Genomic DNA, 27,517 nt, shown 5'->3' with positions numbered 1-27,517 from the left:
AGATCCCCCCCCCCCCCATGTACACATAGTTCTATCCACCTTTTCCCCTCCAAACACACAAAAAGTCTTGGAAATGGACAGATATTGACACAAGATGTACTCCATTCCTTTCCCAGACACCGAAGAAGTGAAATGGTTATTTCCATAGGAAACTAAATCCAACCAATTATGCTTGGAACTATATGGGGATCGGCTCCTTCCTTATAAACGCTGTTGCTTCTACAAGAAATTTTGTTATATTTCTGTTTCTATTTTAACAGGCTTAATACAGATTTCATGTCTAATTACTGGTGAGTTTATACATAATCAAACATGAAATTTATTCTTATTTATTCAATTAGGTGCATGACAATATTCGTCATAGTTATTTAAAAGAAGTTTAATGACATCTGGAGAATCAAAATCTCAGGCTGTCTCCGCACTGCAGAAATAATCTAGGTTCACACCACTTTTAACTGCCATGGCTCAATTCTATGGAATTCTGGGAATTGTAGTTTTGTGAAACATTTAGCTTTCTCTGTCAAAGAGCTCTGATGCCACAACAAACTACAATTCCCAGAATTCCACAGCATTGAGCCATGGCAGTCAAAGCGATGTCAACCTGGATTATTTCTGCATGTTAACGGCCTCAGGGAACCTTCATACATCACATTTCCCTTCATGCAAACAATGAAGCAAGCAAGTCAAGATGCAGTAGTTAACAATAGCATTTTGTTATAGCCAAACCAGAAAACTACGTTTAACAGTTTGCATACAAGCTAGAATTGAAAACTTAGGTTAAAAATTGGTGAAGCTTTATGACCAATTTTTTCCATATCTGGGTTTGTTTAAAAGTCATTCATCATAGTTGTTGATCCTGACATAGCAAAAATCAATGGTCAGCTACAGCTGGCCTGGCTTGGTTTTTTGTGGGGTTTTCGGGCTATGTAGCCATGTTCTAGAAAATTTTCTTCCTGACCTGGCTTGTTTGTTTGTTCACAATGAAGTACAAAGGAATTGTGTTGCAGATACCTCATGCCTATCACTGGCCCTGTACAGATGGGCCCTTGCGGCATGTCCACACATGCTAGAGTTGCCTTGGGGCGGCATGTGCACACGCCCCGCAACCCTAGCACATCGTGCATGCACCGCCATTACGCAGAGCCATACAGACAGCGCGCATAACGATGTTGCAGCTGTGCTGCCTCCAAACAGTGCTGCACAGCTGTGACGTAACTGCGCCATCTCTGGTGCTTTGCAGCACCACAAAAAGGAGCCACTTTTTGGAGCTCCTTTTCTGCTGTGCAGCAGCGACGCACAATGTGTATGCTGCAGCGCTCCTGCACAGCAAAGAGGCGCCCCCCTGGTGCCTCTTTCTGGCGGTCTGTACCCCACCTTAGTATATTAAGTTGGGATTTGATAATCTGAATATGGTCATTGTATCAAAAAGCACTCTCTGTCTCTACAAAGTGTAACTGGGGCCTCAAACTTTCAGTGCTTCTCAGACTATCTGATGTAAGGAAGAACTTTTTTCCCCTGTGTGTGGCAAGGACTGACATTATATTTATGCTCACTGCTTCTTTTTTTCCTAGAAATTTGCCAGAAACTGAGAGCCAATGGCTCAGAGGTTGGCACCAGTCCAGGGATCACTATTTTGACTAGCACTGATCTACATGTTTCCCTTTTAAGTTCAATCAGTTAGTCATTGTCACACGTAAATGAGTATAGGTTTGCAGTCTGAATTATCTTTCAGTTTCTTAGAAACTGATATTTTTATTGCTCAAGAAATGTCTTAAGATTGTTTAACTTGTGGCTGCATTTGCCCACTAAACAAATATTGCATGATCACAGAAATAGTAACCAGCTCAGTTATGTGTTATTAATTTGTTTATACTGTAAATAGTCTGTGCAGCTAGAAAAGATAAATTCTAGATTAAATATAGAAAGCTATGAAATGTGTTGGTAGATGCATTTTAAGGTGACTGGGATGCAAGTTTAGAAACACTGGTCATCCAGCGTATTATTATATGCCTTCTTCCATTAATTTTTTTAAAAGGCTATTATCAGACCTTTAAAATTCTGCCTGTAAATGAGCAGCAGAAAGGTATTGTTATATTATGTCCCAGATTTTAAGCAGAGTTTGAGAAAGCTTTTTTCTCACTACAACTACCAGGATTCCTTAGCCAACACAGCCACTGGTCATGTTAGCTGCGATTTATAAAAATTGTACTCTAAAAAAAACTTTCCCTATCTCCTATTTTTATTATATTTGACAAATGAGAGCTAGATACTTTGGATACCATCTATCTCTGGGCTTCCAGTTTCTGGCCTCTGTATTTGTATCCAGTCCAACCAGGATTCTCTCATGTGTTCAGTGTGCCTACTGTATTCCAGTTTGTTCCTTAGAATACTTCTTTAGAAAGAGAACAAGTAACATTCTGGTTAAATTACTTTTAATAAGGTCATAACAACAGAAGCATATGAACATCATTTCCTTTTGGGCAGTTCTGTCAGACTTACCTCCCAGACACCTCAGAAGTGAGACCATTCATCAGCTGTTCAAAAAGCAGTCCAGAAAACAAGAAAGGACATTACCCCACAGTTTACTCCCCATGGTACTGGCTCATTAGTCTGAATGAGGCAACTGTTCTATCACTACCTGGTGGGAAAGAAGACATAACATACCTGCCTGTGTTCCTGAAAGAACATTTTACTCCATGAAGAAGTGAGCCTCTATCATGTAAATGCAGTTGTTCTCTCTCCCAAGTGCATTAGCTCTCTTAAGAAATACAGTTGGTCCTCCATATCCACAGATTCTTTATTCACGGATTCAAGCATCCACAGCTTGTAAATAATCAAAAAGGTATAAATTCCAAATAGCAAAACTTGATTTTGCCATTTTATATTAGGGACACCATTTTGCTAGGCCATTATATTTAATGGGACTTGAGCATCCATGGATTCTGTTATCTATAGGGGTCCTGGAACCAAAACCTAGCAAATAACAAGGGCACACTGTAACAAGCTGAGTTTTTTGGTTATTCAGAGCTTCATAGAGTTCCACTCATGCTACAAGTGTTAGGTAGTGGACCATAGAGCTGTGTCGACCTATTGCCTGTTCAATTACAGGATACATTGTTATCTTAGGCCCGGTCCAGATGGGTCGGAAAGGACGCCCTCGAGCGGGCACTTTCAGAAAAACAAGCACCGGCAGGTCGCTCTTTTTGGGTGGTCTGTACCCCGCCTTAGTGTTCTTAGTCAGGAAGTGATGCTCTATGGAACAATAGATTTCATTCCAACTCATCTGTCTTGATCAGACCACCTCCTAATGAGGCTTCATGCCATTGGGCCTGAAGAAGAAGGCCCTCCCTCCTAGCCAACTGTCATCTTCTGGCCTGGAGGGAGTGAAAAGACAGGCCCAACGCCAGCGGGCCCAGCCTAGATTAAGAAGCAGAGCCCTCCCTCCAGTCCATCTGCCTTGGTCCAGGCCTCAGAAGCAGAGAAGACCTGCTGGACCTGATCCCTTCCCCACCACCATTCCTTTCTCCTTTTGTGTCGTGTCTTTTTAGATTGTAAGCCTGAGGGCATGGAACCGTCTAATTAAAATAAGAATTGTAACCTGCTCTGAGAGCCTTTAGGGCTGAAGGGCGGGATATAAATACCGCAAATAAATAAATAAATATTGACTTACATGCCTGGCTCTCTAGACCCTACCTGCTTCAGTTTTATTTATATATTGTATTTTGCATCGTGAGGAAATACAAATGGCTGCTGGACTTTTCCTGGACTGTCTCCTGAGCCACTTACCCAGCAGTAGTGCTGAAAGAACAATCAGGCCAGAACATCTGGACTCTATGGCACACCAGACATTTAACATTTCTTCAAAATAGAATGCCTGTAGCATACGCATCACAGGCACTGGATCCTGGATACATTTAAAAGGATGTCAAGAGAGGCTCTTAGACCAAGCACCTCTCTTGGCATTGTTGCTGTACGACTGCCACCTGGTACGTCTGGATCAACCTTCCACTACCTGCCCTGGGGGTGGGGGGAGGTATATGGAGAGGGCCCCACTGCTGATTATAATGAGACACCAAAGGCACCCAGTCTCCCAAAAACCTGGCTCCAGACTTGTAGGAACCCAGGAGGTTAGAAAAGGTTTATTTTTAAATCTTAATACTGCAGAGAGAAGGTTTGTTGGCTGTGCTGTCCCGACCACATTCACTCAGAGTAGTTTTGTCTCCTTTTGGCAGACTTTGAGAAAGCTACCCTGCTTTCTTGGGGATTCTGGGAACTTTAACTGTCCAAAGTAGCAAGTTTCTCAGATTTTGTCTTTTAACAAAAGATCTTGGATTCACCAGGCTTAAATTATTCTGTTTTTAATCTTTGCCAAAATGTGTAACATTCACTGCTCTGCTGCTTCATAGTTTAATAACATCAAGTGTTAACTTAACAGTCTTGGGTTTTAATGTAAGTTGTCCTGGGAATTGGGACACTGAATGGTGATATATACATTTCATAAACAGATACATAAATATCCATGTTGCTTTTCATATACATACTTGGTTTCAGCTCAGGAAAATTAGGAGATATCTTACAAGACTTCACTGTCCCTTCTACTGGGGTCTGCCCAGCACAAATATACTTGTGAAAACAACCTGATTTACCCAGTGAAAGGCTGCATAGAAAACATGTAGGTCTACGCAATTTTATATTCCTTTGCAGATAGAGCACTCTTCCAGGAATATTGATTTCACAAAGCTGAAATAATCATTTTATTTAACAACATCTTTCTACTTAAAATGGTGCATACTCACGATTTTGTTTATCAAAGCAAAAGAAAATAAGTTCTCAGCATCATTTACAAAGATGGAAAGAAGTCCACTAAGCCAAAACGAGGCCAGCTGAAGCTGTGTTGAACACAAACCCCTCCCCACCTAGGAGTGTTGAAAATTACTTACAACTACTCTTGTACTAGCCTAAATTTCTCCCAACATTGCAGCCGTGTTCTTCGGCCAGAAAATATTTAGATCTGGCTTAATTCAATACCTCTGTCATCCCATCCTTTTTATACACCACTCCCCCTTTGGATATTCTGCCAGTAGATCTTAGCCAGGAGCAGTTCTTTCAGCAGATCTCTTTGGGGTTTTACAGACAGCCCCTAAGAGATGGTGCAATGTTGCCTCTTTCCTAGCCAGATCAGAGCCATGACATCTGCATGTTGTGGCCCCGATCCAGCCTTTCCATTGTGCAAAATTGAGCTGCAAGAAGTGGCTGCTTTTTGCACCCTGGAAAGGGCACGATAGCCGCTGTGGCTATATGGTGCTCCTTCAGTGCTGCATCATACAGACACAGCACCAAAGGTGTGCTATGACGCTGCACCCCTTGTGGGGTGCGGGACCTAAGGGAGTCTGAAGAACCACTTAGTTGGCATATCTCTGCTACTAAACAGGAGAAGAGGGTTTTGTTAGCAGAAGAAACTTGTGCCTAATCCTGACTTCTACAACCAGCATATCTTTCAGTTAGGATTACAATGTCAAATAGCATAGATATATTGGCAAATATAATATGAATAAATATTTTCTTCATATTATATTTACCCTGCTAATTTCTCTATGCCTCTGTACCAGAGGAAATGTATGCTTCTTACTATATATCCATCTACCTAAGCCACTACATTGCATCCAGCTCTGGCTGCTGTGCCTAACACTAATCATAAAATATAATAGATCCTTTAAAGTAAATAATACAAAACTGAAATCTGCCTACCCTTGGTCTAGACAATACTCCATGCATATTTTACAGTAAATGCCTGACTATTTCCCTGGCCACTTTCCACTGAAAGTCCAATGTAATCTTGGAGAACAAGACTTCCTTTTCTACATTGAAAAGCCAAGTCCTATCAGGGGAATACCAAAAAGGAGTGTACTTTTTCAGAGAAGAAAGAGAACAAATGTTTTTTTAAAAAAAATACAATTACTTCAGAAATCACTGAGAATAAATGTATAAATGAGCCCAAGTATTTCACCATCTTCCTAATGTGGTAGTGCAAAAACATTTCTACTTTCTACTTGGCTGTTCTCTCAAAAAAAATCCTAGTATTTCAAATGATTGTCTTCTCCATTCTAAAAAAACAAATTATTAAACTGTTATCTCACTGTTATTAAATGTAGTGTGACAGCAGTGTAGGAGTTTTACTGTAAAACATCTTGTGCTAATGCAACTGTTAAAGTAAAGCCATATTTCTTCAGAGCCATTAGTTAGGCTCAGAGATGTCAAAACATGTAAAAAGGATGACTATAAGACAAAGTGACATGGAAGAGGTTTTGTTTTATCAGACATTCCCCACTCATATTTCTGATGTTTTAAATCTTCTCTTGTGTCCCTTATTCAATGAGGCAGGACGTTCTTAAAATGAAAATTAAGCTTTAAAATTAAAGGCATTTAAACAACTACTACTACCTTTTCATCAGGCCAGTGTATAGAAGGAAATCCCAGACTGATGACGTACTAGGAAGAAACCACCACCACCCCAAAACATTACTGAATATGAAATACATCAATCAATTAACACTGCATAGACTATTTTTCAAGATTTGGTATTATCAGCTCAACAGTGCTTAAAATTCCGGCTGTCTTGTAGCATGACATGTTGGAATGAGAACAAGTTACTCATGTTAATGTTACCCTACAGTGCCATAAATATGTGAACTATATAAACAGAAACAACCAATCTCAGCTGAAGATAGTCTTGAGTCCTGATGCAGCCTCATGCATTACATATTTTTTCTGCTGTGATCTCACTAGCAATGCATCACCATTTTTACCACTCTTATTCACCGATTCTGCACTCAGCAGCTGTGTTTGTTTATAGAGCTAGGAACTGACTCAGGATAAATGGACTTCATCCAGCAGATTTTTGGGGCATTTTCCACTACACTTCACAATATATTGGTCCTCATAGTCCAATTAGGCATTCGTCATTAGACCTAGTCAAAGACCTTGGTTAAGAAAAGATTCTTCAACATTATGTGGGAAAGGGTTTGGGGTTGTTTTTTTTTATGGCTTCAAAAACACACACATAGGCTCATTAACAATAAAGTATGTCCTAGTTCATTTACATTCAGAAAAGCCATTATGGTATTGTTCACACTTGACTTTGTCACCACGGGCATAAAAAATGTCATCATAGTCAACTCTGCAATGTGCACTGTGCCAGTCTAGTAAAAGTGATGAAATCTAGTGGTATTTTATAGTTATAGAGCCTGCCAGGATCCTCCACACATATTATAATCCAGTTTAGAAAAGCCAATGCTAAAAGACTATAAACCAAGTTTTCACACTGCAACATGTCAACTCTTAAAATTACTTGCCATTAAAAGTCTCCAAATGCTTTTGGAGTGGGACCTGGGTAATAAAACACCTCTCTTTTTTCCTTTTTAAAAAAGAAATATCAATTTAAGCAGCCTATTTTTTAAAAGTATATACTGTATAAACAAATGTTTACAGAAGCTCCATGATATTTTATGGCAGCAGAAGCTAACAAGAATTTAATGTACTCACTGCAAAGGTTTTTTTAAAAAATAATCATGTGCCAATAAATTGTTTGAGAATGGTATAAGTCTTGTCTAACAGACTCTCTGATTGTATTTACTTCTTGCACTATGTTCATCACCTCCTTGCATGTTCATATAATAGAACATATTCTGAAAAATGTATACTTTTCTCTCATAGCATATTTATAATACATCATTCAGTACTTTACTAGTATGTACATGCAGTATTTTGAAACTGCAAAATTTTATAACATTCTATAGGTAGATCTGTTGCTTGAATCTGTGTATTTGCATTTCATTGTATCTTCTTTAAAATATTAATGTGTTTTTGTTTTGAGATGTATAGTTTGAAATAATGGTCTGGAATTCAACACTCTGACATACAGTCAATGTTGTGACCCTGGAAGCTAGAGTCAACTAGCCATGGACTCAAGAAGCTGAGAAACCAGTCATGCCAACAAAGGAAAAGTTGAGCCCAAGATCCACTAGAGAAACAATGGCGCATTACAGACCGCCCAAAATGGGCAGTCTCGCGCCACTGCTGGTTGCTGTGCCCGGGAACCGCAGCAGCCAAACCGCACGGTTCCCGGGCACAGCAAGAAAGAAGCGCCAAAATGGTGCTTTTTCCTGCACCCCGGAAGAGGTGCCACAAGGCGCGAAGCACACACTCACGGCGCCACTTCCAGTGTGCGATGTCCGGACACTGTGCATCCATGACGTCAAAATGGCGGTGTCCATCTGTAAGCGGTGCCACCATTTTTACGTACTCGTTACGCGCGAGGGGCAAGGCGTGTCAGGAAGCACCGCCCCTCACGCGTAACGACAGCGCCCCATAGGGCCCATCCAGAATGCGCCAATGATACCAGAGTAACCCAGATCTGAAACCATTATGCTCAAACCAACATCTCCAGCCCCAGGCCTAACTGTAACACTTGGCCAGTTGTGGCCAACATCTCAAGAACTCCACAGTCCACTTGTCTTTTATTGCCTTTTGTCCTCGGTCTCCACATGGCCAAGACGTGGAGTGGCCTTTACCTGCACTGAGATCCCTCCAGAACAACTGACTACAACATCTCATACAAAATATAGGTCTGTAACTCTACTATCTCTCTTCTTCCCCTGCATGATTTTTTAAACATCTGATGAAGAAGCCAGTGGAGCTTCAAAAGCTGGCATTATTTATTTTCTGTATTTTGGTTGCTTAATAAAGCTATCTTTTGTGGTTTGAGATTTTGTTGTATTTTGCTGCATGGCCAACATGGCTACACCCTGAATATACAATCCATGGAGTTGGTCTCAGACCTTGTTGGGGCAAGCTGTTCACTTGGAGCTCTCCTAGGTGCTGTAAGATCTGGTCTGCTTTGTTCAGACCTGAACATGACAATCTAAATTTCTACACAGTCACTTTTCCTTATCCACTAGGAGCACAAACCCTGTGGAGAATTAGATGTGCTCAATGACTGCTCCAGCCACAGAAATAACTGGAAACAGTCTTAGCAAATATCAGTATTAGAATAAACCAATAGAACTGAAGGAAAGAGGGAATCAACAATATTTTTAAAAATTAATTGGATTGGCCATTATAGCCTATTATATTGGGCTGGGGGCCCTTCCACTGTTAAGTCAGCTGCAAAGAAATTGCTGCAGTCCCTATCTTCTTGACACTCCAATAAAACAGAAGTCTTGATTCAATTCTCTGATTGACTCCTCTTTATGAAAGCATTTCCCTGACTCTACAAAGGACAAACACTAGCACAAACTATTACTATGCAGTTTCTTATCACCAAACATAACACTATTCAATTCTATTTTTTTAAAAAAACATTTCATTTCATGTTTTGCCCCAGATTGCCCTGGGGGGGGGGGGAACACTGACTATCGCAATTGATTTACAAATCTCTTGACTTTTCTCCTTCCTCAATTTTCTTGTATGTACTTACAATGCATATTTGCAACTGTGAGCTACAATGAATATTTTTGAACATTTTTAAAATGATTACATGGGAATTATTAATTCCAGGAATTATATGGCATTTTGCTCATGAATTTCCACACTGTAACAGAGATATATTTCAAAAATGGAATGCACATAATAGGCTGCATACCGGGTTTTTAAGTGGCGGTGAGATAATGTCAAGAGACACAATAATGCACATGGAGAACTCTGTCAAAAATAATTTATTGCACTTTTATGCGTAATTATGTTATGCTGGAGCAGAGCACTGGAAAGTTAGTATAATCATTAGCAGAGTGGTGAATGTTTTGATTTTCAAGCAGGTTGTATATGATGCAAATATATGACTCAGAAATGATTTCACATAAACATTTTGCTTAACAGTATTCTGACTCATAACCTCCAGCATAGAAAATAACAAGCTTCACAAAACATCTGTGCACTACAAGCATCTCAAACTTGTAACAAGACTTAAGAAATATTGCACAGCAAAATAAGGTTGAAAATAATGGATGAAGCAGGGAGGAAAGGGTGGGCTTTAGGAACAGGCCTTAAGAAGGTCCATAAATCATGGCTACATGACTGACTCATTTCCCAACAAACTTAAAGTTACCTATAATGTTTCCAAAGAGTCATCCACATCCAAGTATAAAGAGCCATCAACTTAAGGACACTTGATTCATAAGTCAAACAAGGGACTCTGGTTACTGTGAGCACCCCAGATTTCAGACCAGGAACTGGAAGGACATAACCTCCAACTTTCCCAGTTTGCAAGGACAATTTCTGATTAATCTTCTGTCTTCCCCACTTTTTCAGCTGCTACTTTCTCCCTTTGTCAGCCATTAGACAAAACACACATGCCAACTTCCTGTGATTCTATTTATGGCCATAATACCCCAGGCTACTCCTGGAATGTTCTGACCCCAGAGCTGCACCGGATTTCCTGCATTATCTTTGCACTCCAGAGTGACACTGGGTAGCTGTCTACATGCACATCCTACTGTGCTGCCTGCTGACACTGGCATGGGTTGGTCCCTTTGAGGTCAGAAATAAGGCACCCAGCAATGATCCTGTGGCTGGGTACTTAATTGTGATCTCAGAGGGAGCAACTTGTGCCAGCAGCAACAGGTGGCACAGCAGGATAAGTGTACAGACACACACCAAGCATTGCTTCAGAGTGCTCTGGATTCTCCTGCAAAATCCAGAGCAAAAGGTGAGGTTTTAAATATCTGATTTAGCCAAGAATAGTGCAGAACTGGTCTTCCCTTGTGAAGACAGCCTGCAGTCAAATCAAGGCTTTGGCTCTGCATCGTGTGAGGGCAAGGGGAAACCAATGTAATTGGCTAATGTAGACATGCCCTTAATCAAAACCATTGGTCCAATCATTTTTGGATTTATCTGAATGTGGAGGCATAGTATTGACACATTCGCTGTTTTAGGCTCCAGAATGATATTCTCTGTATCGTCATCCCTTCGTTATCGTTCTTATTACAAAATGTTCAAACATGTTCCAAAAAGTTTCTTGTCTGCTAGATTGCAGAGGCATTTCTATCCACATTGCTTACCACTAACTGGATGCACAAATAAGAAAATTTGCACGTACGCACTGTTCAGAAGCACCCATTTTGTATTAACATGCCAGAAAACATGGTGTTTATTTTTGAATTGGCAGTGTTTGAAAGCTATGGTAATTAATTCTAAATTGGCTGTTACTAGTATTACATAGCATATTGCCCCAGGATCGCAAGCAAGCACAGCCCTTGGCACAAAGACCTCCACTCCCATAAAGAGATCAGGATTACCTGTTACTGTTCAGAATTGTTACTTGTAAACCCACCAACTGTGAATAAGAAAAACCTACAACATTGCTAAATACAGAGCTCCTGGTTTTCACTGTAAGGCAAATATATTTAAAAGCATTTCTTCAAAATATTAGTACTGCAACATGAAAATATCAGAGCTATTGGCTGCCTTTTTAGTTTCCTTACATGATCTGCCAATTCATTTCTGGGCCTAATTCAGGGTGCTGCTGCTTACCTTTTAAGTCTCTGAAATGTCTAGGAAATGAAGAGCTTTCTCAGCTTTTTTCCATATGTCCTTTGCCAGGTATTAAGATCAGTTAATGGGAATCTGCTCCTCATCCCTGCTTTTCCATATATGTAGGTATTTACATATTAATTTTACATAAGAAATTCATGTTTTTAAGATGGATGTTACTGTTCCAAACTGTTTAGCATTATCAGATTCTAGTGGTCCAATTTTATTATCGTATGTTGCACTGAGTACTCAGAGTATAATGATACTTTTCCAAAACAAAAGAAAACAAAAAAAAATTGAGTTAGAGTGCACCAGGGAAGAGGCAATTTTCCACCATAACACAAGGACTCAAAGAGGTTATTCAGACAGTGTAAATAATCCCAATAGAATATGGGTCGAATCTGTGTTGTTCACATGAATTTTGAATGCATCCAATTAGATTTAAGGGGGGGCCTGCAGTACCCGAGATAATAAATCTCACTCCACCCAAGTTTTCCTGAAAGATTCCCTTTGTTGGCTGTGTGAATAACCAATGCAGATAGATTCAAATAAAAACTCTGCATGTTTTGAACATGTTTCAAATACATCTGTATCAACAACTCCATTTTTACTTGCATTGCTGACACATGTGAGCAACACAACTCACAGAGATGCACAGAAATGTGGTTACAAGAAAAAAAGTGTGAACAACAAATTGGGAATGCTCTGATGTCTTCAGAGATGCTCCTGCCTTAAAGACAATGATCTAATGTCACATTCCCCCATCCCATTTCAGCCATGATTTCTACAATGGCTGTAACTCTGGAGGGGTAAAAAGAGGTGTGTTGGTGGCATACCTTTGGTCAAGAAGGAAGAGGATCTGGATTTGCTAGATCTGAAGAATTGTTACAGCTCCCTCCCCAGCCTCCAAATTAAGAGAAACTTAGGCAGGTTACAGACCGCCGAGAAGTAGCGGTCTGGCTCCGCCTCCTCTTGCAGCGTCCGGGAACCACAGCCTTTAAACAGCGTGGCTCCTGGCCACTGCAGAGAAGGTGCGCAGAAATCGTGTTCCTTCTCACGCCCTGGAAGAGGCACCGCGAGTGCCGAAGGGCGCACTCGCGGCGTCACTTCCACCGCGCTATGTGCGGACACAGAGCATCCGCTACGTCAAAATGGCGGCGGCCGTGTGGAACAGCCGCCGCCATTTGTCATGGACTCTGTCCATGATAGGGTAAGGGGCGTCTGGAAGAGACGCCCCTTTTTCAAAATGGGATGTCCTAAGGATGTCCTTTATGGCGGTCTGTAACCCCCCTTAGCTAAACCACAGTTGTGGTTGTTGTGTGCCTTTAAGCACTTTCTGACTTATGGTGACTCTAAGGTGAACCTATCACAAGCTTTTCATTGCCTTTGCCTTCCTCTGAGTCTGAGAGATTGTTGACTTGCCCAAGAATGTCTTCATGGAATTCACATCTTGGGCCCCATTCCCACTGGGCATATAACGTGACGTATATTGCTGCGATTCTGACTCAGATTTTTTCCCAAGACGTAATTGAATCTGACCCATTGTTCCCATTAAAAACGGGTGCAAACAGACCCGGGTTTTTTTACCCCTGTTTTCATTCCCATTCATTACCCTGTGGTAATTTGAAGCGGGTTATTTTGCTCCCCATTCCCATTGCCCTTCTGGAACCTCTTTTTTTAAAGCAGCTATCAATCAAGTGCCTAAACGCTTGACGTCACAGCCAATCAGTCGCTTAGGCACTTTTCCCCTCCGGGAAAGGAAACGGGAGCCTCTATTTGCCCCAAATCCCTTTGCGTCCAGGCTCTTCTGTGTCTCCTCAGACTCCCTCTGGAAAAGAGAGAAGGAGCCTCTATTTGCCCCAAATCCCTTTGCATCTGAGGCTCTTCTGTGTCTCCTCAGATTCCCTCTGGAAAAGAGAGAAGGAGCCTCTATTTGCCCCAAATCCCTTTGCATCTGAGGCTCTTCTGTGTCTTCCCATAGTTCCTCTGGAAGAGAGAAGGAGCCTCTATTCCCACCAAATCCCTTTGCTTCCCCTATTGCTCCCTGGGCTGTCTGGGGACGATCAAGCAGGCATGTAATGAAAAGCCCATCTGCTGCTCAGGCGCTCAGGCAGGGACAAAAAAAGAAAAAAGAATAGTTTAAAATGGTGTTCAATGGGTCTCCTCAAACATCAGTCTATGAATGTGGAGCAGGGGGGAGGTTGCAGGGGGCGTAATGTGTTTACTGCGTTTGGAGGTCAATGTAGCACGATCGCCTTACCCTGCTTCCCACTCCACTGGGTGAAAGGCTATGCAAACGGAAGAAAATGGCGCCAATAATGCAGGAAAGAGAACAAGCAGGTGACACCCCCAGGCCAACCCCTTGAGCACTGCTCCTCCCTTCCCCAAGTTCCCGAATCAGACACCCTTTCGTTCCCATTCATTTGCCCCAAATTAGACTCAGGAGACACAGAAAAAACCTCTAAAAATGTGCACTCTTTTTAAGCCAGTTTATCCACCACTGATTCAGGTTTTCCAAGGAAAAATCGAATACATGAGGATCAGATCCAAATTCCAATGGGAACAAAATCGGTGCAATGAGGATCAAACGCGCACTCAAATGAGAACGATGCACCCCTAATTCGATTCTTGATCTGCGTTATAAGCCAGTGGGAATGAGGCCTTGGTCGCCAGAGTCGTAATCTGATGCTCAAACCACTACACCATGCAGAGCATACCTTAATTGTTTTGCCTTCTATTGCTTGCTGTGGAAGGTTTTTTTCCCAACAGCGAAAAGGATGACCCATTCAGGGAGGAGAAGAGCTGGAAATTCTGCTTTGCCAGCAGCTGGCCTCTGGATAAAAAACACCTGTGTGATTGGATTGCTTCTTCTGTCAAGGCTCCTCACACTCAACAGTCTAATCATTTAAAGCAGCAGATTGAAACAGTGATATCCCTATACTGTAAGTATCCTCCCTAGTATTAAACAACTCTTATTGGTTTATTTTAACAATACCCACAATGTGGAAATAAAAATCCACTTCAAAATATGAATTTCTACTTCTGTTCCATTTCCAAATGGAACTGCTGTTGAGGAGAAAGACACATTAAAAAAGGGAATTATGGCCATCATAGCTTACAGAATATAAAGTAAATGCTGACATGACACAAATGTTTATTCGTTTTTATGTTGTTTATAAAAACAATTTAAACAAACCATTCCCTCTACAACCACTGCTCATTTCCTTTGAAGTACGTAACATGAAAAGGTTTCCTCCCACCCCCAATAATTAAGACATCAAATATCTGTCTAGTTTTGTGGAGTGAAGAATGTTTGTGGATAAGACCAGATTCTGCTCATCTGGTCAAGACTTCCTCCCTTCTTCCTTTCCCTCCTATCACAAACAAAGAAAATGAAGGCCTTATTCAAGCATAGCGTTAACTCCCCCCTCCTTCTCATACCTCCTTTTAACTTAACTTTTTAAAAGGTTCTTGTACACTGAAGCCTAGACATGTACACAACTGTTATGGCAAAAGTGGTGGAATAGGACTTGTGAGGTCTAGGTTCAAACTTCAGCTAAACTATGAAACTTAGTGTGAGAATGTGGCCAAGCTAATTTCTCTCAGCCTGATCTATCTCATAGGTTGCTGGGTTCATCAAGATGGGGGCAGAAGGCAAGTCATAGGCTGTTGCCACTCTGCAGAATTAATGCAGTTTGATACCATTTTAACTATAATGGTTTCATTCTATGGAAACTTGGGGTTTGTAGTTCGTTATGGCACCAGAGTTCTCTGACAGAGAATTTAAGACTACAAATCCCAGAATTCCATAGCATTGAGCCAAGGCAGTTAAAGTGCTATCAAACTGCATTAATTCGGCAATATAGATGCAGCCATATATGTTGCTTTGAGCTCACCAGAGGAAAGGCAGAATGTAAATATAATAAACAAACAAAGAAATAATAAAACAGATATTTCCTTTACATGAGTGTCATGTGATCCAAGCAAGAGGAGGGATGCTTCACCTGCCATTTTGGGGTGAGGCATCCCTTTCTGCTCAGACCATGGACCACATCTTCCTCCTCCATCTTTGCAGCTGTGAAACTCCAGAATTTTGAATCTGCCATAGAAGAAAGAGATGACACTTGTCTGGAGATGGAAAGAAGGAAGAGATATGTAGATGGAGGGGTCGTGATGAGATTTTTCAAAATTGTGTGCACTATCATTTGGGGGGGGGCGCACATTCAAACCAGGTGCCTAAATTCCTTGCCAGCCAGAACCATAGGAAGGATCCCTAGAAAAACATGGGTAATATCTCCCCTAATGCCATCTTCCTCAATACCCCCTCACTCACTTAATCCTGTAATATATCAGGATAGGTTAGACCAAGAGATAGTGATTGGCCAAAGAGCACCCAGCAACCCATTTACCCTTATTAAATACTGAAGCCTGAAGTAGCTGAGGTGAGAGTTGTCAGTTTGGAATTGTCCCAGGCCTTAAGATTTCTGGGTCATATTTTCCTAAGCTAAATGGACTATTTCCAGAGCAAGGTGAAATGAGATTATTCCTTCTCAATGTAGATATATCCACACTGCAGAAGTACGACAGTTTAACACCTCAAATCCTGTGGAATCCTGGGATTTGTACTGTAGTTTGGTGAAGTAGTCTGTCAGAGAACTCAGGTGGCTCACCAAACTACAAACCCCAGGATGGGATAGGGAAATATTTTACTAGTTTACTTGCCTTTAGCCAGAATGTGGATGTAGAAGAGAGTGGAGAGTGAGCCCTGGCACTGAAGTGACTGGGAGGGAAAGGGGAAGCTGGCTATTAAAAAAAAAACTCACAACAACCCTCTTTTCAAGTTGTAGCAACAAATTGGAAATTGTAACAAGCTGCTGTTCTACCAGCTGAGCTGAAGATCAGAAGCACAAAAGAACAAGAACAAAAGAGAAAAAACTCAATTGGCATCAATGGTTGTTTTGTTGCTTTTGTTTTGTTTTGAACTCTTGCTCTTGCACAGGGGTTGAGGATAAGCTGCCAGGGGGAGGTTTAGGCACACTCTCTCAGCCTCAGAGGAAGGCAACGGCAAATCTTTTCTGAACAAATTCTACCAAGTAAACTCTACGATAGGTTCATCTTGAGGTGGCCAGAAGTTAGAAATTACTTGAAGGCACACAGCAACAACAAACATGTGCTTACATTTGAACCTCCATGTGCTTATTTTGGAACAAGAAAAGAAAAGAAAAGAAACTAAGATGTACACTACAAGCCAATTCACAAATCTTAATACTACACCACACATGCTCTCAATGTAGGGCGTGGGAGCCAAGGATCTGCCATCATGTGTCAGTTTCAAAGAGTGGCAATATCCAAATTAAATGGTCCATAGATGTGTCTTCTACAGTTTTATATGTCCTCTTCTCCTCTGTAATAAAATATAAACAACCCCATGTGTCTGAAAGCTTTTGCTCTGTACTCTGTAAATCCTTGATGTCTTTGCTTCAATAGACATTATGTCACTCTCTCGCCTTTGAGTAAACAGAGTATCTAACCCCTTTACAACTGAGCAACTATAATAGTGAGGCTGACAAGATAAGTATTTTTGCATGCATGGCTATGTGGGGCAGCTTGTTGAGGACATCCCTTGCATCTTAGATTTTTACACACCAACAATAAAAAGCAATCTCTCTCTAATACTTAGATTACTGAAGAAGCTTAGAACTGACATAACAATATTTCATTTTTTACTTCCAAAGAATCAGAGAAAATGCAGCATTTAATCATTACTCCTGAAAAGCTACATCAAAGGAACCCCTCACTAACACCACGTGGATGAGTTTTTACAGCTGCTCAAACTCTATGTTGACTTGCTGTATATATTCCTAATGTGTTTCTACTCTGGCTGTAGCTCCCAGTTAAATCTTCACTTGGCAGCCAACTCAGGTTTGCCACAGAATAATATGTGAAATGCTAAAATCCCAGTTCTAAAATGTTTGTAGACATAAATAAGCACCAAGAAAGAAGAATCCCAGGAACCTGGTCAACTGTAATCAAAATATTTCATGCTGGTCCTTCAAAGATTTTCTCTACACTATAAACAGCTAATTGTGAGTATCTGGAATCAACAATTGCTGACCCCTGTGAATTAGTAAATGGCACCAAACAAACAAAGAAAAAGATTAAAAATAGCTTTCTTGCAAAGTCATTTAGTCAATGTGCAATATCTTGTATTCACTTTTAATTGGTATCCATTGTTGTTGTTGTTGTTGTTGTTGTTGTTGTTGTAGGTCTTCAAGTCATTTCAGACTTGTGGCAACCCTAAGGCAAACATATCATGGGTTGGCAAGATTTCTTCAGAGAAGGTTTGCCATTGCCTTCCCCTGAGGCTGATAGAGTGTGACTTGGCTGAGGTCACCCAGTGGGTTTCATGACCAACTGAGGAATCAAGCCCTGGTCTCCAGAGCCATAATCCAATACTCAAACCACTAAACCATGCCAGCTCTCTATGTGCAGCCCTTTTAAAGTATTATTAATCACTATTATGAGCAAAAGAATACACTACCAATATCTGTGAATACTGTACTATGGAAACTTATTCCTATCTATTTTGCATCCAATTTGAGACATGATATTGTTGGATAATTGAAATTACAGAATGTAAATGAGATATCTATTTCTTTACAGAGAGGTCATGATACTTCTTCAGTACAGGTCAGATAAACTAAACTAGACTGTACTTTCGGTACTAAGCTTCAGTTCCTAGTCTTACTTGTGATTGTTGTTCTTTGTTGTTCTTACTGCTGTTCTTATTTGTTATTGTTGCTCTTCATCAAGTCAGCCTTGACTTTATAGTGATCCTATGAATGAGAAACCTCCATGAGCCCCAGTCATCAACTGCCCTGCTCAGATCCTGCAAGCCCAGGTGTAAAATTATACATCATTCCTTTTACTGTCACCTCACACATGTGTGCTTTAAAAGTATTAATCCAATCATACCAATCAGTTCTCACTCTCCTGCTTAGTAAGTTTGATAAAACAAATCAGTTTCAGAATAACCTAACAGAGAAGAGAAGAATAGCAGTGGAAAGGTACTTGGCCTTTTGGAAAGTTCTGAATTTTGAAATAATTTGAAGTGAAATAATTCACTTTTTAAAATGAAAATTAAAGGCTAAACTTCCCCCATAGGGAAAAAAAGTGAGCTGCAGACAACATTTGATTATTCAGGACCTCTGGCTAGCTTGATGGTTCAACACAATAGGTGGGTTTGTGCATTTCAGTAAACCAGGAATCCTGATTTATTATTTATAAACAGAGTGCTGCTACATGATGCCAAATCACTCCTCAACAACCTGCAAGTCTTCTGTCTGTTGTGTGCTTATCATGACATCCAAACCTGTCACTGTGGTTTGTCTTGTTCCTAATGTGTGAGAAAAATAGATGACCAACAAGCCACTTTAATTTTCTGGCTTGTTTGAACAAAGAAAAGCCAAAGTGCCAGTTTGGACAACATGGTAATCCAACTATGAACAGAAGGTTCTTTGTTGTTCTTACTGCTGTTTACCCTTTTCTGCCAAGTAGCATCAGTATGTCCTTATTTCTAATAAGCCAAAATTTTCAAAAATTGTATCTTATCATGATGCCCAAACATAGCTAATGAGTGGCTATTCTTATAAGCAAGTTGGTTTACCTGTACTAGATTTTCATACTAAAAACACTAATTTTGTAATCGCCACTCCAAGTCCGCAGACTTGAAATTGGCAGATTTGACGATCCGCGGAGGGGCAACCTGCCATTGAGGTGAATGGTGCGTACTCCTGCAGTGCATCCCCTATGGTTGCACACAGGAGTGAGCCCCATTCATTTCAATGGAGCTTGATTATCTACAAGTCTCCTAACTCGCGGGGGGGGGGGGTGGTCCAAATGGATCCCCTGTGAGTTGGAGTGGTGACTGTATTTATAAAAACAAAAATTATGACCACAGAAGATCTACAAGAATTCACCCTAGACAATGAGGAAAACTGAAATAGTCAAAGAGTTAATACATCTTAACTCAAATATTGAGAAGAATGGAGACAGCAGTCAAGAAATTAGAAGAAGACTAGGATTGGGAAGGGCAAATATGAAAGAACTGGACAAGATCGTAAAGTGTAAAGGCATAACTCTGAATACTAAAGTGTGGACAGTCCAAGTCACTGTATTCCCCTTCATCATGTACAAATGCAAAAGTTAGACAGTGAAAAATGCTTATAGGAAGAAAATAAACTCATTTGGGATGTGGTTCTGAAGAATAGTGCTGAGAATGCTGTGAATGGTTAAGAAGACAAACAAATAGGTTCTAGAATAGATCAAGCCAAGATGACTAAATTGAGGCTGTTGTACTTTGGCCACATCATGAGGAAAAATGAATTATTAGAAAAGATAATGATGTCAGGAAAGGTAGAAGGCACTAGAAAGAGGACAACCACATGCAGATGGTTAGACTTGATCAGGGAAGACAAAGGCCTGGGCCAGCAGGACCTGAGCAAAGAGGTTGAACATAGAGGGGTTGGAGATGTCACATCCACAAGGTCACCATGAGTTGAAGTCAACTTGAGGACAGTTAACACCAACAACAAATATTCATATATATAGTAGAACATATAACTTGCACATTATATAGCACATGACAGTCACATTTTAAAAAAAACTGCACACTCACGCTTCATAGGTTAATCCTAAATATTCCAAAATAAAACTGTTGTACTCAGTTTTAGTGATTATTATGCTCCCAGATGATTAATATTGAAAATTGCCTTCCGATCGACCTTGACTCATGGTGAGCCTGTAAATGAGATACTCTCAAGGCACCCTATATTCAACAGCTCTCCTCAGGTCCTGCAGACTCAGGGCCAAGGCCCCCTTAGGTCTATCCATCTGGTATGTGGGCTTGCTCTCTTCCTACTGCTTTCTACCTTTCCAAGCATTATCATCTCTTCTAGTCAGTCATGCCTTAGTTTTATTCTTTTTTATATCAGTAGTTAATTGTCTGTGCCTAAGTCTGCACTGTTCTGGTTTTTGCCATGAGAATAGAGCTCCCCCATCTTGCTCTCAATTATGTGGTCTATCTGCTTTTTCTATTGGCTAGCTGGTGATGTCCATGTGTACGGTCTCCTCTCCAGTTGTATGGAAAAAGTGTTTGCGATGAATATATTGCTGACCTTGCAAAACTATCAGTCACTCTCCTTCTTCATTTCATCTGATTATAGTTCCTCAAAATCTGGAATTACACCCCTCAAAGGTGTGTCCCTTCCCTTATCAAGGGAAGGTTGTGCAACTAGAGTGGAATGCAACCACACAGCTAATTTGCTTTCCGTGTTACATTTTGAGAGAGAGTAAGATATCATAGGCAGAATAGTAAAAATCACCCCATGATGTTTCACAGTTGATACAGTGTTTTGAACCAATATATTCCATATGAGTTAATAACACTCAGATTAAGAGCCTTCTTTAAACATGTCTTAACACAACATTCACCCTCATTCTCATACTTCTGTTGCCAATTGGGGGTGTTCTGTTAATTGCTGCGAACATACCACTGGCCAGATTTGGAAGTTTGAGGAATGTTCACCAGAGTATTTCAACACCACAATCATTTTTTTAAAAAACCCATTTCCTGCATTGTTATCATGGTTCTGCTACTTAAACTAGTAATCATCTTCATTTATCAAAACATCTGGGGTTGATTTTTTTTAAATCACAAAGATGAAACCCTCATAGCAAAGTGTTCTCAAGATCTCACAATTTCACTCTGGATGTTGAAGTTAATTTTCATTATTTCATCTCTCTCAAATATATCTTGGCAGTAAAGAGTGTGTTCCTACAATACACTTCAACTATAATTATCTCTCTCTTTTTTAACAAATACACATTTTAATCAAGTTTGCTTTATTAATTTCTGCTTGTACACTCATCTTTTCAGTACATTCCAGCTGTCAGTCACAATTTCTTAGAGAACAGATCAAGGATAACTTTCATTCAACTCTGCATCATTCATTAAGATAAGAATCACAATTGTGCAATATACTTTCATCCAGATTAAGCACATTCCATATACATGGGGGCAGATTTTAAACACACTGGAATTTTTTCCAGAGAAGATTTTATTCACAGAGTAACAAATGTGCCTAGCAAAACCAGGTACTTCTATACACAACCCTCCCACTTAAAAAAAAAACCCTCTGAATGCAGGAACTGCATACTGTGTATTCATTTCTGGATCTGTACCCCTTTCACACTGACTGAGAAGGACAAGCATGGCCTGAAACACTGAAATGCATCAAGGCTACACAAATCAGTACAGTAACTGAAAGTCCCAGTGCACATTACTAGACATGGCTGGACAAGCTCTCTGAGACTTTACGTAAAAGGACCCAACCTTTGGTGGCTGGTGGCTCCCATGCGGGTGGGTCAATAAATCACCTCCAGCCTTTAGTGAAACTTTATCTAAGGTGCTAAACCTATTACTGATAAAGCTAGCACTTCCAATAGCTCTCTTATGTACACCAGATTAAAATGCAGAATTGATTCACTGCCTGACTGAATTGGGAGCCACCACATGTCACTGGATCTAAGTACTAATCTGTAATAAAGGAATTTTGAAATTGCAACAACAAAATAGTCCTGTGCTGGGGTTTGCCAAAGCTTCCCAACCAGATGCACACACACAAACATCCCAGATGCCCCTAACATTTTTCAGTGGAGCTTCTTCCAAAATTTGCCTCTGTAGAGAAGCACACATCATTTTGTGTTCTTAGGCCTTTTACAGACTGCCAAAATAAAGCTGCTTTGGGTCTCTTTGGAGGTATGCTATTTAAATGACGCCTGGGTCCTAAGAGTTTGGAGGTCGCGCCAAATCCACATTCCATTCCTAAGCACTGGAGTGCAGCTTTGGTGCAGCTTCCGGATTCTTAGGATGCATGCATCATTTAAACAGCATACCTCCAAAGAGACCCGAAGCAGCTTTATTTTGGCAGTCTGGAACAGGCCATAGATTCTGATTTGCTATCTACTTCTCTGCAATGTATGAATCAGTTATAAGCAACTGCAATCTTTTGGAATGGCGGAGCAATGTAGTGTAGTCTGAAGTTACTAAACTATAATCTCTCTTTCTGGGGAAGAATGGCCACTGTCTGGAGAAGAGAAAAACCAGCACATTCTGTGTTTTGTTGTTACCCAACCCCTTCCAAAAGCATAACTTTAAAGTCTGCTTACATTTAATTAAAGTTTGCATCTACACCTAAAGCACCCACATGCTTACTGAAACAACAACTCCAAGCGACTCATCTGTATTGGGGATAGATGCACAGCAATGGGCTGCTAGTGTGTGTCTATCTATACACAGGAAAGACAGGCCCTAGTTTCCTAGACAGTATGTCAGAGTGTAATCACATGAACTCACCATCACTGACATTTTTAGTATTCAACATAAATCAAGACATTTGAAGGTATAAAGTGGTCTAGAATATACCAACTCATGAATTACGCAGAAGAAAAGGTACCTTGAAAAGGATCATAATTTGGTGATAGAGCATGTGTTTTGCATACAGAAGTCCCTAGATTAAACTCCTGGTAGTAAACAGACTGAATTTAACAAAGTGGAGAAAGATTTCAATTTAAAATCCTAAAAAGACATGATTAAGACAAGACAGAAAGTACTGGACAAGATATTGTTTGATAATACAGAGTAGCTTCACATGTTTAAAACACAGTTAGTGATATAAGGAATATTTATCACTTGTTTCATAATTAAGAACTTAACAAAATAATTATATGTATGTTTACTCAGAAATAATTCCTTGTGCGTAAGGTGCCCATGACAGTAGACCTGACTCTCAGATAAGTGGTGCATAGGACTGCAGTGCAAAGTGCACAGCTATTTCTTCCAGTTTACTTTCCCTCCTTAGTCTTGGATTTGTTCACATGATCAAGGCATAAAAGCAATATATATTGAAGGATACAGGCCCTAGGTAGAACTTTAAAATCAGTTAGATATCCCAAGCCAGCTAAAGTAGCATGTAAACAGTACCATGGTCAGTACCATGGGTGGTACATGGAACTGAACACCAGCAAATTACAAGAAGCACAGACAGTCATTTGGAGTAACTTAAAATGGGGGGGGGGGGGGGGGTGTTAAAAAATGATGCAGAGCACATAGTGATAATCTATAGTCCATAGAGGCACTGAGTGAACACTGGTGTTGTTTTCCTCCAGAGGCTAGAGAGACAACCTTAGGATATGATGCAGAGGCATAAACGTTTACATCTTTATTCAGTTGAGTGATTCTGAGGTCTTTGAACGTTTGAGCAAAAATGGAACTGAGAACTAATAACCAACCCTGGTCCTTCTGGAATTATTTGAGATATCACAGATTAAACATGGGGTCTTGCACAAGCAAAACAATTTTCAAATTATCTAGTCAAGGAAGTATGAAATATGCAAACTCCTGAACACTAATATACAGTGTCACTTCTAAACTAAGCTCTGATTTGAAAGGAGTCTGTTATATAATGCAGATAGTGGAGAAAGAGGAGCCAAAGTTTCCTTCTACTTTTGAGAACAGCGGTCCATTTATAAATACTTGAACAGATACTTAGCCTGAACCCATAAATACACTTTTTCTGCCTTTCCTGCACTAGATGGGCATCTCATGGTTGCCGAAATAAGAAATTTATCTTAAAAGAGAAGAAGAGCATGGCAGTAACAACAATAGGGGCTATCTTGTGCACATGATATTCCCTCACTTTACCTTGCACCTGCCAGGTTCATAAAATAGCATGCAGGTTATGCAACCTCACTGAAAGTAGCATCAATCTCAGAGTGGCACTAGGTCTCTGAAGACCAAGGTTGGAATCCCAACTCAGCCACTGACACCCACTGTTTGAACTTTACCGGTCAAACGCTGCTAACCCCATAGTTGTTGTGTGCCTTCAAGTAGTTTCTGACATATGTCAACCCTACGGCAAACCTGTCATGAAGTTTTCTTGGCAGGTTTCTTCAGAGGATTTTTTTTGGCAGGCCATCCTCTGAGGCTGAGAGAGTGTGACTTGCCCAAGGTCACTCACTGGCTTTCCATGGTCACCCTGGGATTCAAAACCTGGTCTCCAGAGCCATAGTCCAATGCTCAAACCACAATACCATGCTTGCTCTTAGGGTCACCATAAGTTGGAAAGAACCTGAAGGCACACAACAGCAAAGTCTGAATGCCAAGATTTCTCTCCCCTGCTCTGAGCAAGGCAGCGCATAGACACACTCTCTCAGCCTCAGAGGGAGGCAAAAGCAGCCCCCGTCTGGACCAACCTTACAAAGAAAACCCCTTAGCAAGTTCGCCTTAGGGTCACCATAAATCGGAAATGAATTGAAGGTGCACCACAGCAAAGTCATGTGGATTTTTGTCATTAAGTCAAAAACAACTTGAAGGTACCCAACGGCTAAGTCTGGATGCCATGTGGATTTTCCCCCTATGTCCCAAACAAGGTGGTGTGCAGGCACATATTCTCAGCCTCAGAGGAAAGCAAAGACAAACCCCCTCTGAACCAACCTTGTTAGGGACTTTTTCACACGGAGAAAATTGGAAGGTTAAAGTGGGGGCAATGCAAGGGACAAGTTCGCAGCTGCTTTCCACATAATGCTGCACACAATCAGGACAGAATCCAGGGAGAATGTGAGGTGAATCAAGAAATGAACAAATTTGCAAAACTACCGGCTTTGCATGTCCATTCTGCTTGCAAATTCACTCTCTTTGTGTAATGCCAGCCATCTGAAAATGCAATCCTCCAGATGCCCTCGTTTCCCAGGGTGCCTTGCAGTGCCAAAGAGGGAGAATGCTTAAAGGGCTACACACGCACACTCCCCTCTTTAGCCTCACCCAGCTGCTTTTCCTCCTCTTTGCAGGCTCCAATTAAGGGAGAAGGCAGAGGGAGGATGTTTTGGCATTCCTCCTGAAGAAATGGAGGGAGAAATAGAGGACATGTCCTGGAAAAGGAGGGCATTAGGGAGTGTCAGACCTGTGTGGAATCAGGCAGGCTTATGGACCCAGCCCCCTCCTTTCTCTCTCTTTCTTGTGTGTGTGTGTGTATGTGTGTGTCTTTGTGATTTTATGGAATTTGTCTGCCTTCCTCTGACACAGCTTTTGAGGCTTTGGGGGCAAAGAGGCTTCCCTCCCTGGTTTCCCCTCCCTCTCTGGAGCATTGGAGGGGGGGGCACTTGTGGAAATGACAGTTTGGCACATGCGCAGAAAAGTGTTTCTAAGGAGTTTATCACATGGGAGGAATTTCTCTTAGTTTCAAATGAAAGTGGGGCCAGAATTTAGCGAATTTACGTGAATTCAAATTGCTTTTGAACTGACCCATGCCCAAAATTAGGTTGCCATTGCCCGAAATTGCGCGTCATCACCTCTAACGTGAAACCCCACAACTGCACTCGGACTGCCTTCCCATTGCCTGAGGTAGTCTATCACGCAATAACATTAAACCCCATGATTGCGTTCGGATCGCCATTGGATTATACTTCCAATTGCCTTGTCTGATAACATCCTAAGTGAGCAGCGGGGTTTGTCTTCACCCATTTGATAGCCAAATTCAGGTCTGACCCTAAACAATGTGCCTTGAACCCCTTGTTGTGCTCTTGTGTGTGATAACCATTAGCAAATGGGCTTGCTTTCCTGGGACACCAGCACTTTAAACTATTTTGGGGATGGCAGCACATCGGTCCCCTCTCAAAACGAGTCTGCCTTAGGGTCGGAAACGAAGGAGCCCAACCGAGTCTGAAAGCCAAGCAAGGCAGCCTTGCGTGGGCACACTCTCTCAGCCTCGGGGGAGGCAAAGGCTAACCGCCTCTCAACCATGCAACAACTCCGCCTTTAGGGTCATCCCTCTGAGGCTGAGAGAGTGTGCTCCTCAGGGCTGGGAGAAGGCTCTACTCCAGGCTGCCTTTGCTCAGCCCTGCCGGGTGGTACTATCCCGAGGAGGCGGCTGCTGCTCCTGGGAGGAAGGCTCCACCCTGCGGCGGCTCCTCCAAGGAAGAGCAGGACTTACCCAAGTTGACGAAGCTCATGACCATGTCGGCGTCGCTGAGGAAGGCGCTGTCCTGGGAGCTGGCCAGGGCTGGCGAAGAAGGACCCTGCGGGGGGCTGAGGAGGGTCTGCACCGGAGTGGGGAGCCCCTTCCCCTCCTCCTCCTCCTCCTCCTCCTCGTTGGAGAGGGTCTTGTAAAGCTCCAGCATGAAGCGGGGAGCCGAGGTGAGCCTCCCCGGCGGAGCCTCAGCAGGAGGAGGAGAAGCCCCCATCGGCCGCCGCCTGGGTTGCTGCTTGGGGAAAGGGGCCTTCTCCCCAGCCTCCTCGCCCTGGGTCCGGATGCCATGGGCTGGCCTGGGCCGGTGAGGCAAGCCCAGCACCGAGAGGATCTCCTTCTGCATCTCCCTTTTCTCGTGGGACTTGAGGCGGCGGTAGAGGAAGCCCGTCGTCGGGGAAGCAGAGGAGGAAGAAGCGAAGGTGGAGAGGATGGGGAGCTCTTGGCTGGCCTCTCCGAGAGGGCTCCGGAGCCCCGAGGCTGGCAAAGGGTTGGCAGGGGAAGGGGAGCCCCGGCTGGAGCTCCAGAGCAGCGCCCACCACCAGACATCATTAAATTTGCAATTTATAATAATCTGGATAAGCCTGCTGGAGGAAACTATCCTTTACTGCTGTCTTAAATTTGGGCAGTTTCCGGCAGATTGTCCCACAGTCCAGGGGCGGCAGAAGAAAATGTCCTCTAGCAGGCAGTTGCCAGTCTTGTCCTGACTGACTTCCTTAAATACCCAACAGAGGAGCTGAGTGGACAAGGCAGACTGTATGGGAGAAGGCAGTCCTGTAGGTAACCTGGACCCAAACCATGTAGGGATTTTAAGTGGTGATTATGATTAGTTTGAGAGCCATAGTGGTACAGTGTGCCTGCGTTATACGCGCTTTGAGCATACACGCAAAGCCATGTGGGGTGGTGTG

General features: G+C 41.8%; 1 protein-coding gene across 1 annotated transcript in view; it reads right to left on the bottom strand.

Moving 5' to 3' along the window:
• The window catches only part of BMP6 (bone morphogenetic protein 6), a 127,578-nt gene extending 100,429 nt beyond the window's left edge, over nucleotides 1-27,149 (bottom strand). The window contains exon 1 of the mRNA XM_042464663.1: nucleotides 26,577-27,149. Within this exon, the coding sequence (XP_042320597.1) occupies nucleotides 26,577-26,955 (379 nt within the window). The 5' untranslated portion in view covers nucleotides 26,956-27,149. The remainder of the gene's footprint in view (nucleotides 1-26,576) is intronic.
• Between the last annotated feature and the right edge of the window lie 368 nt (nucleotides 27,150-27,517).

This window comes from Sceloporus undulatus, chromosome 4 (assembly GCF_019175285.1).
Source record: "Sceloporus undulatus isolate JIND9_A2432 ecotype Alabama chromosome 4, SceUnd_v1.1, whole genome shotgun sequence".
Lineage (NCBI taxonomy): Eukaryota > Metazoa > Chordata > Lepidosauria > Squamata > Phrynosomatidae > Sceloporus > Sceloporus undulatus.
This window is presented reverse-complemented; position numbering and strand designations above follow the sequence as displayed.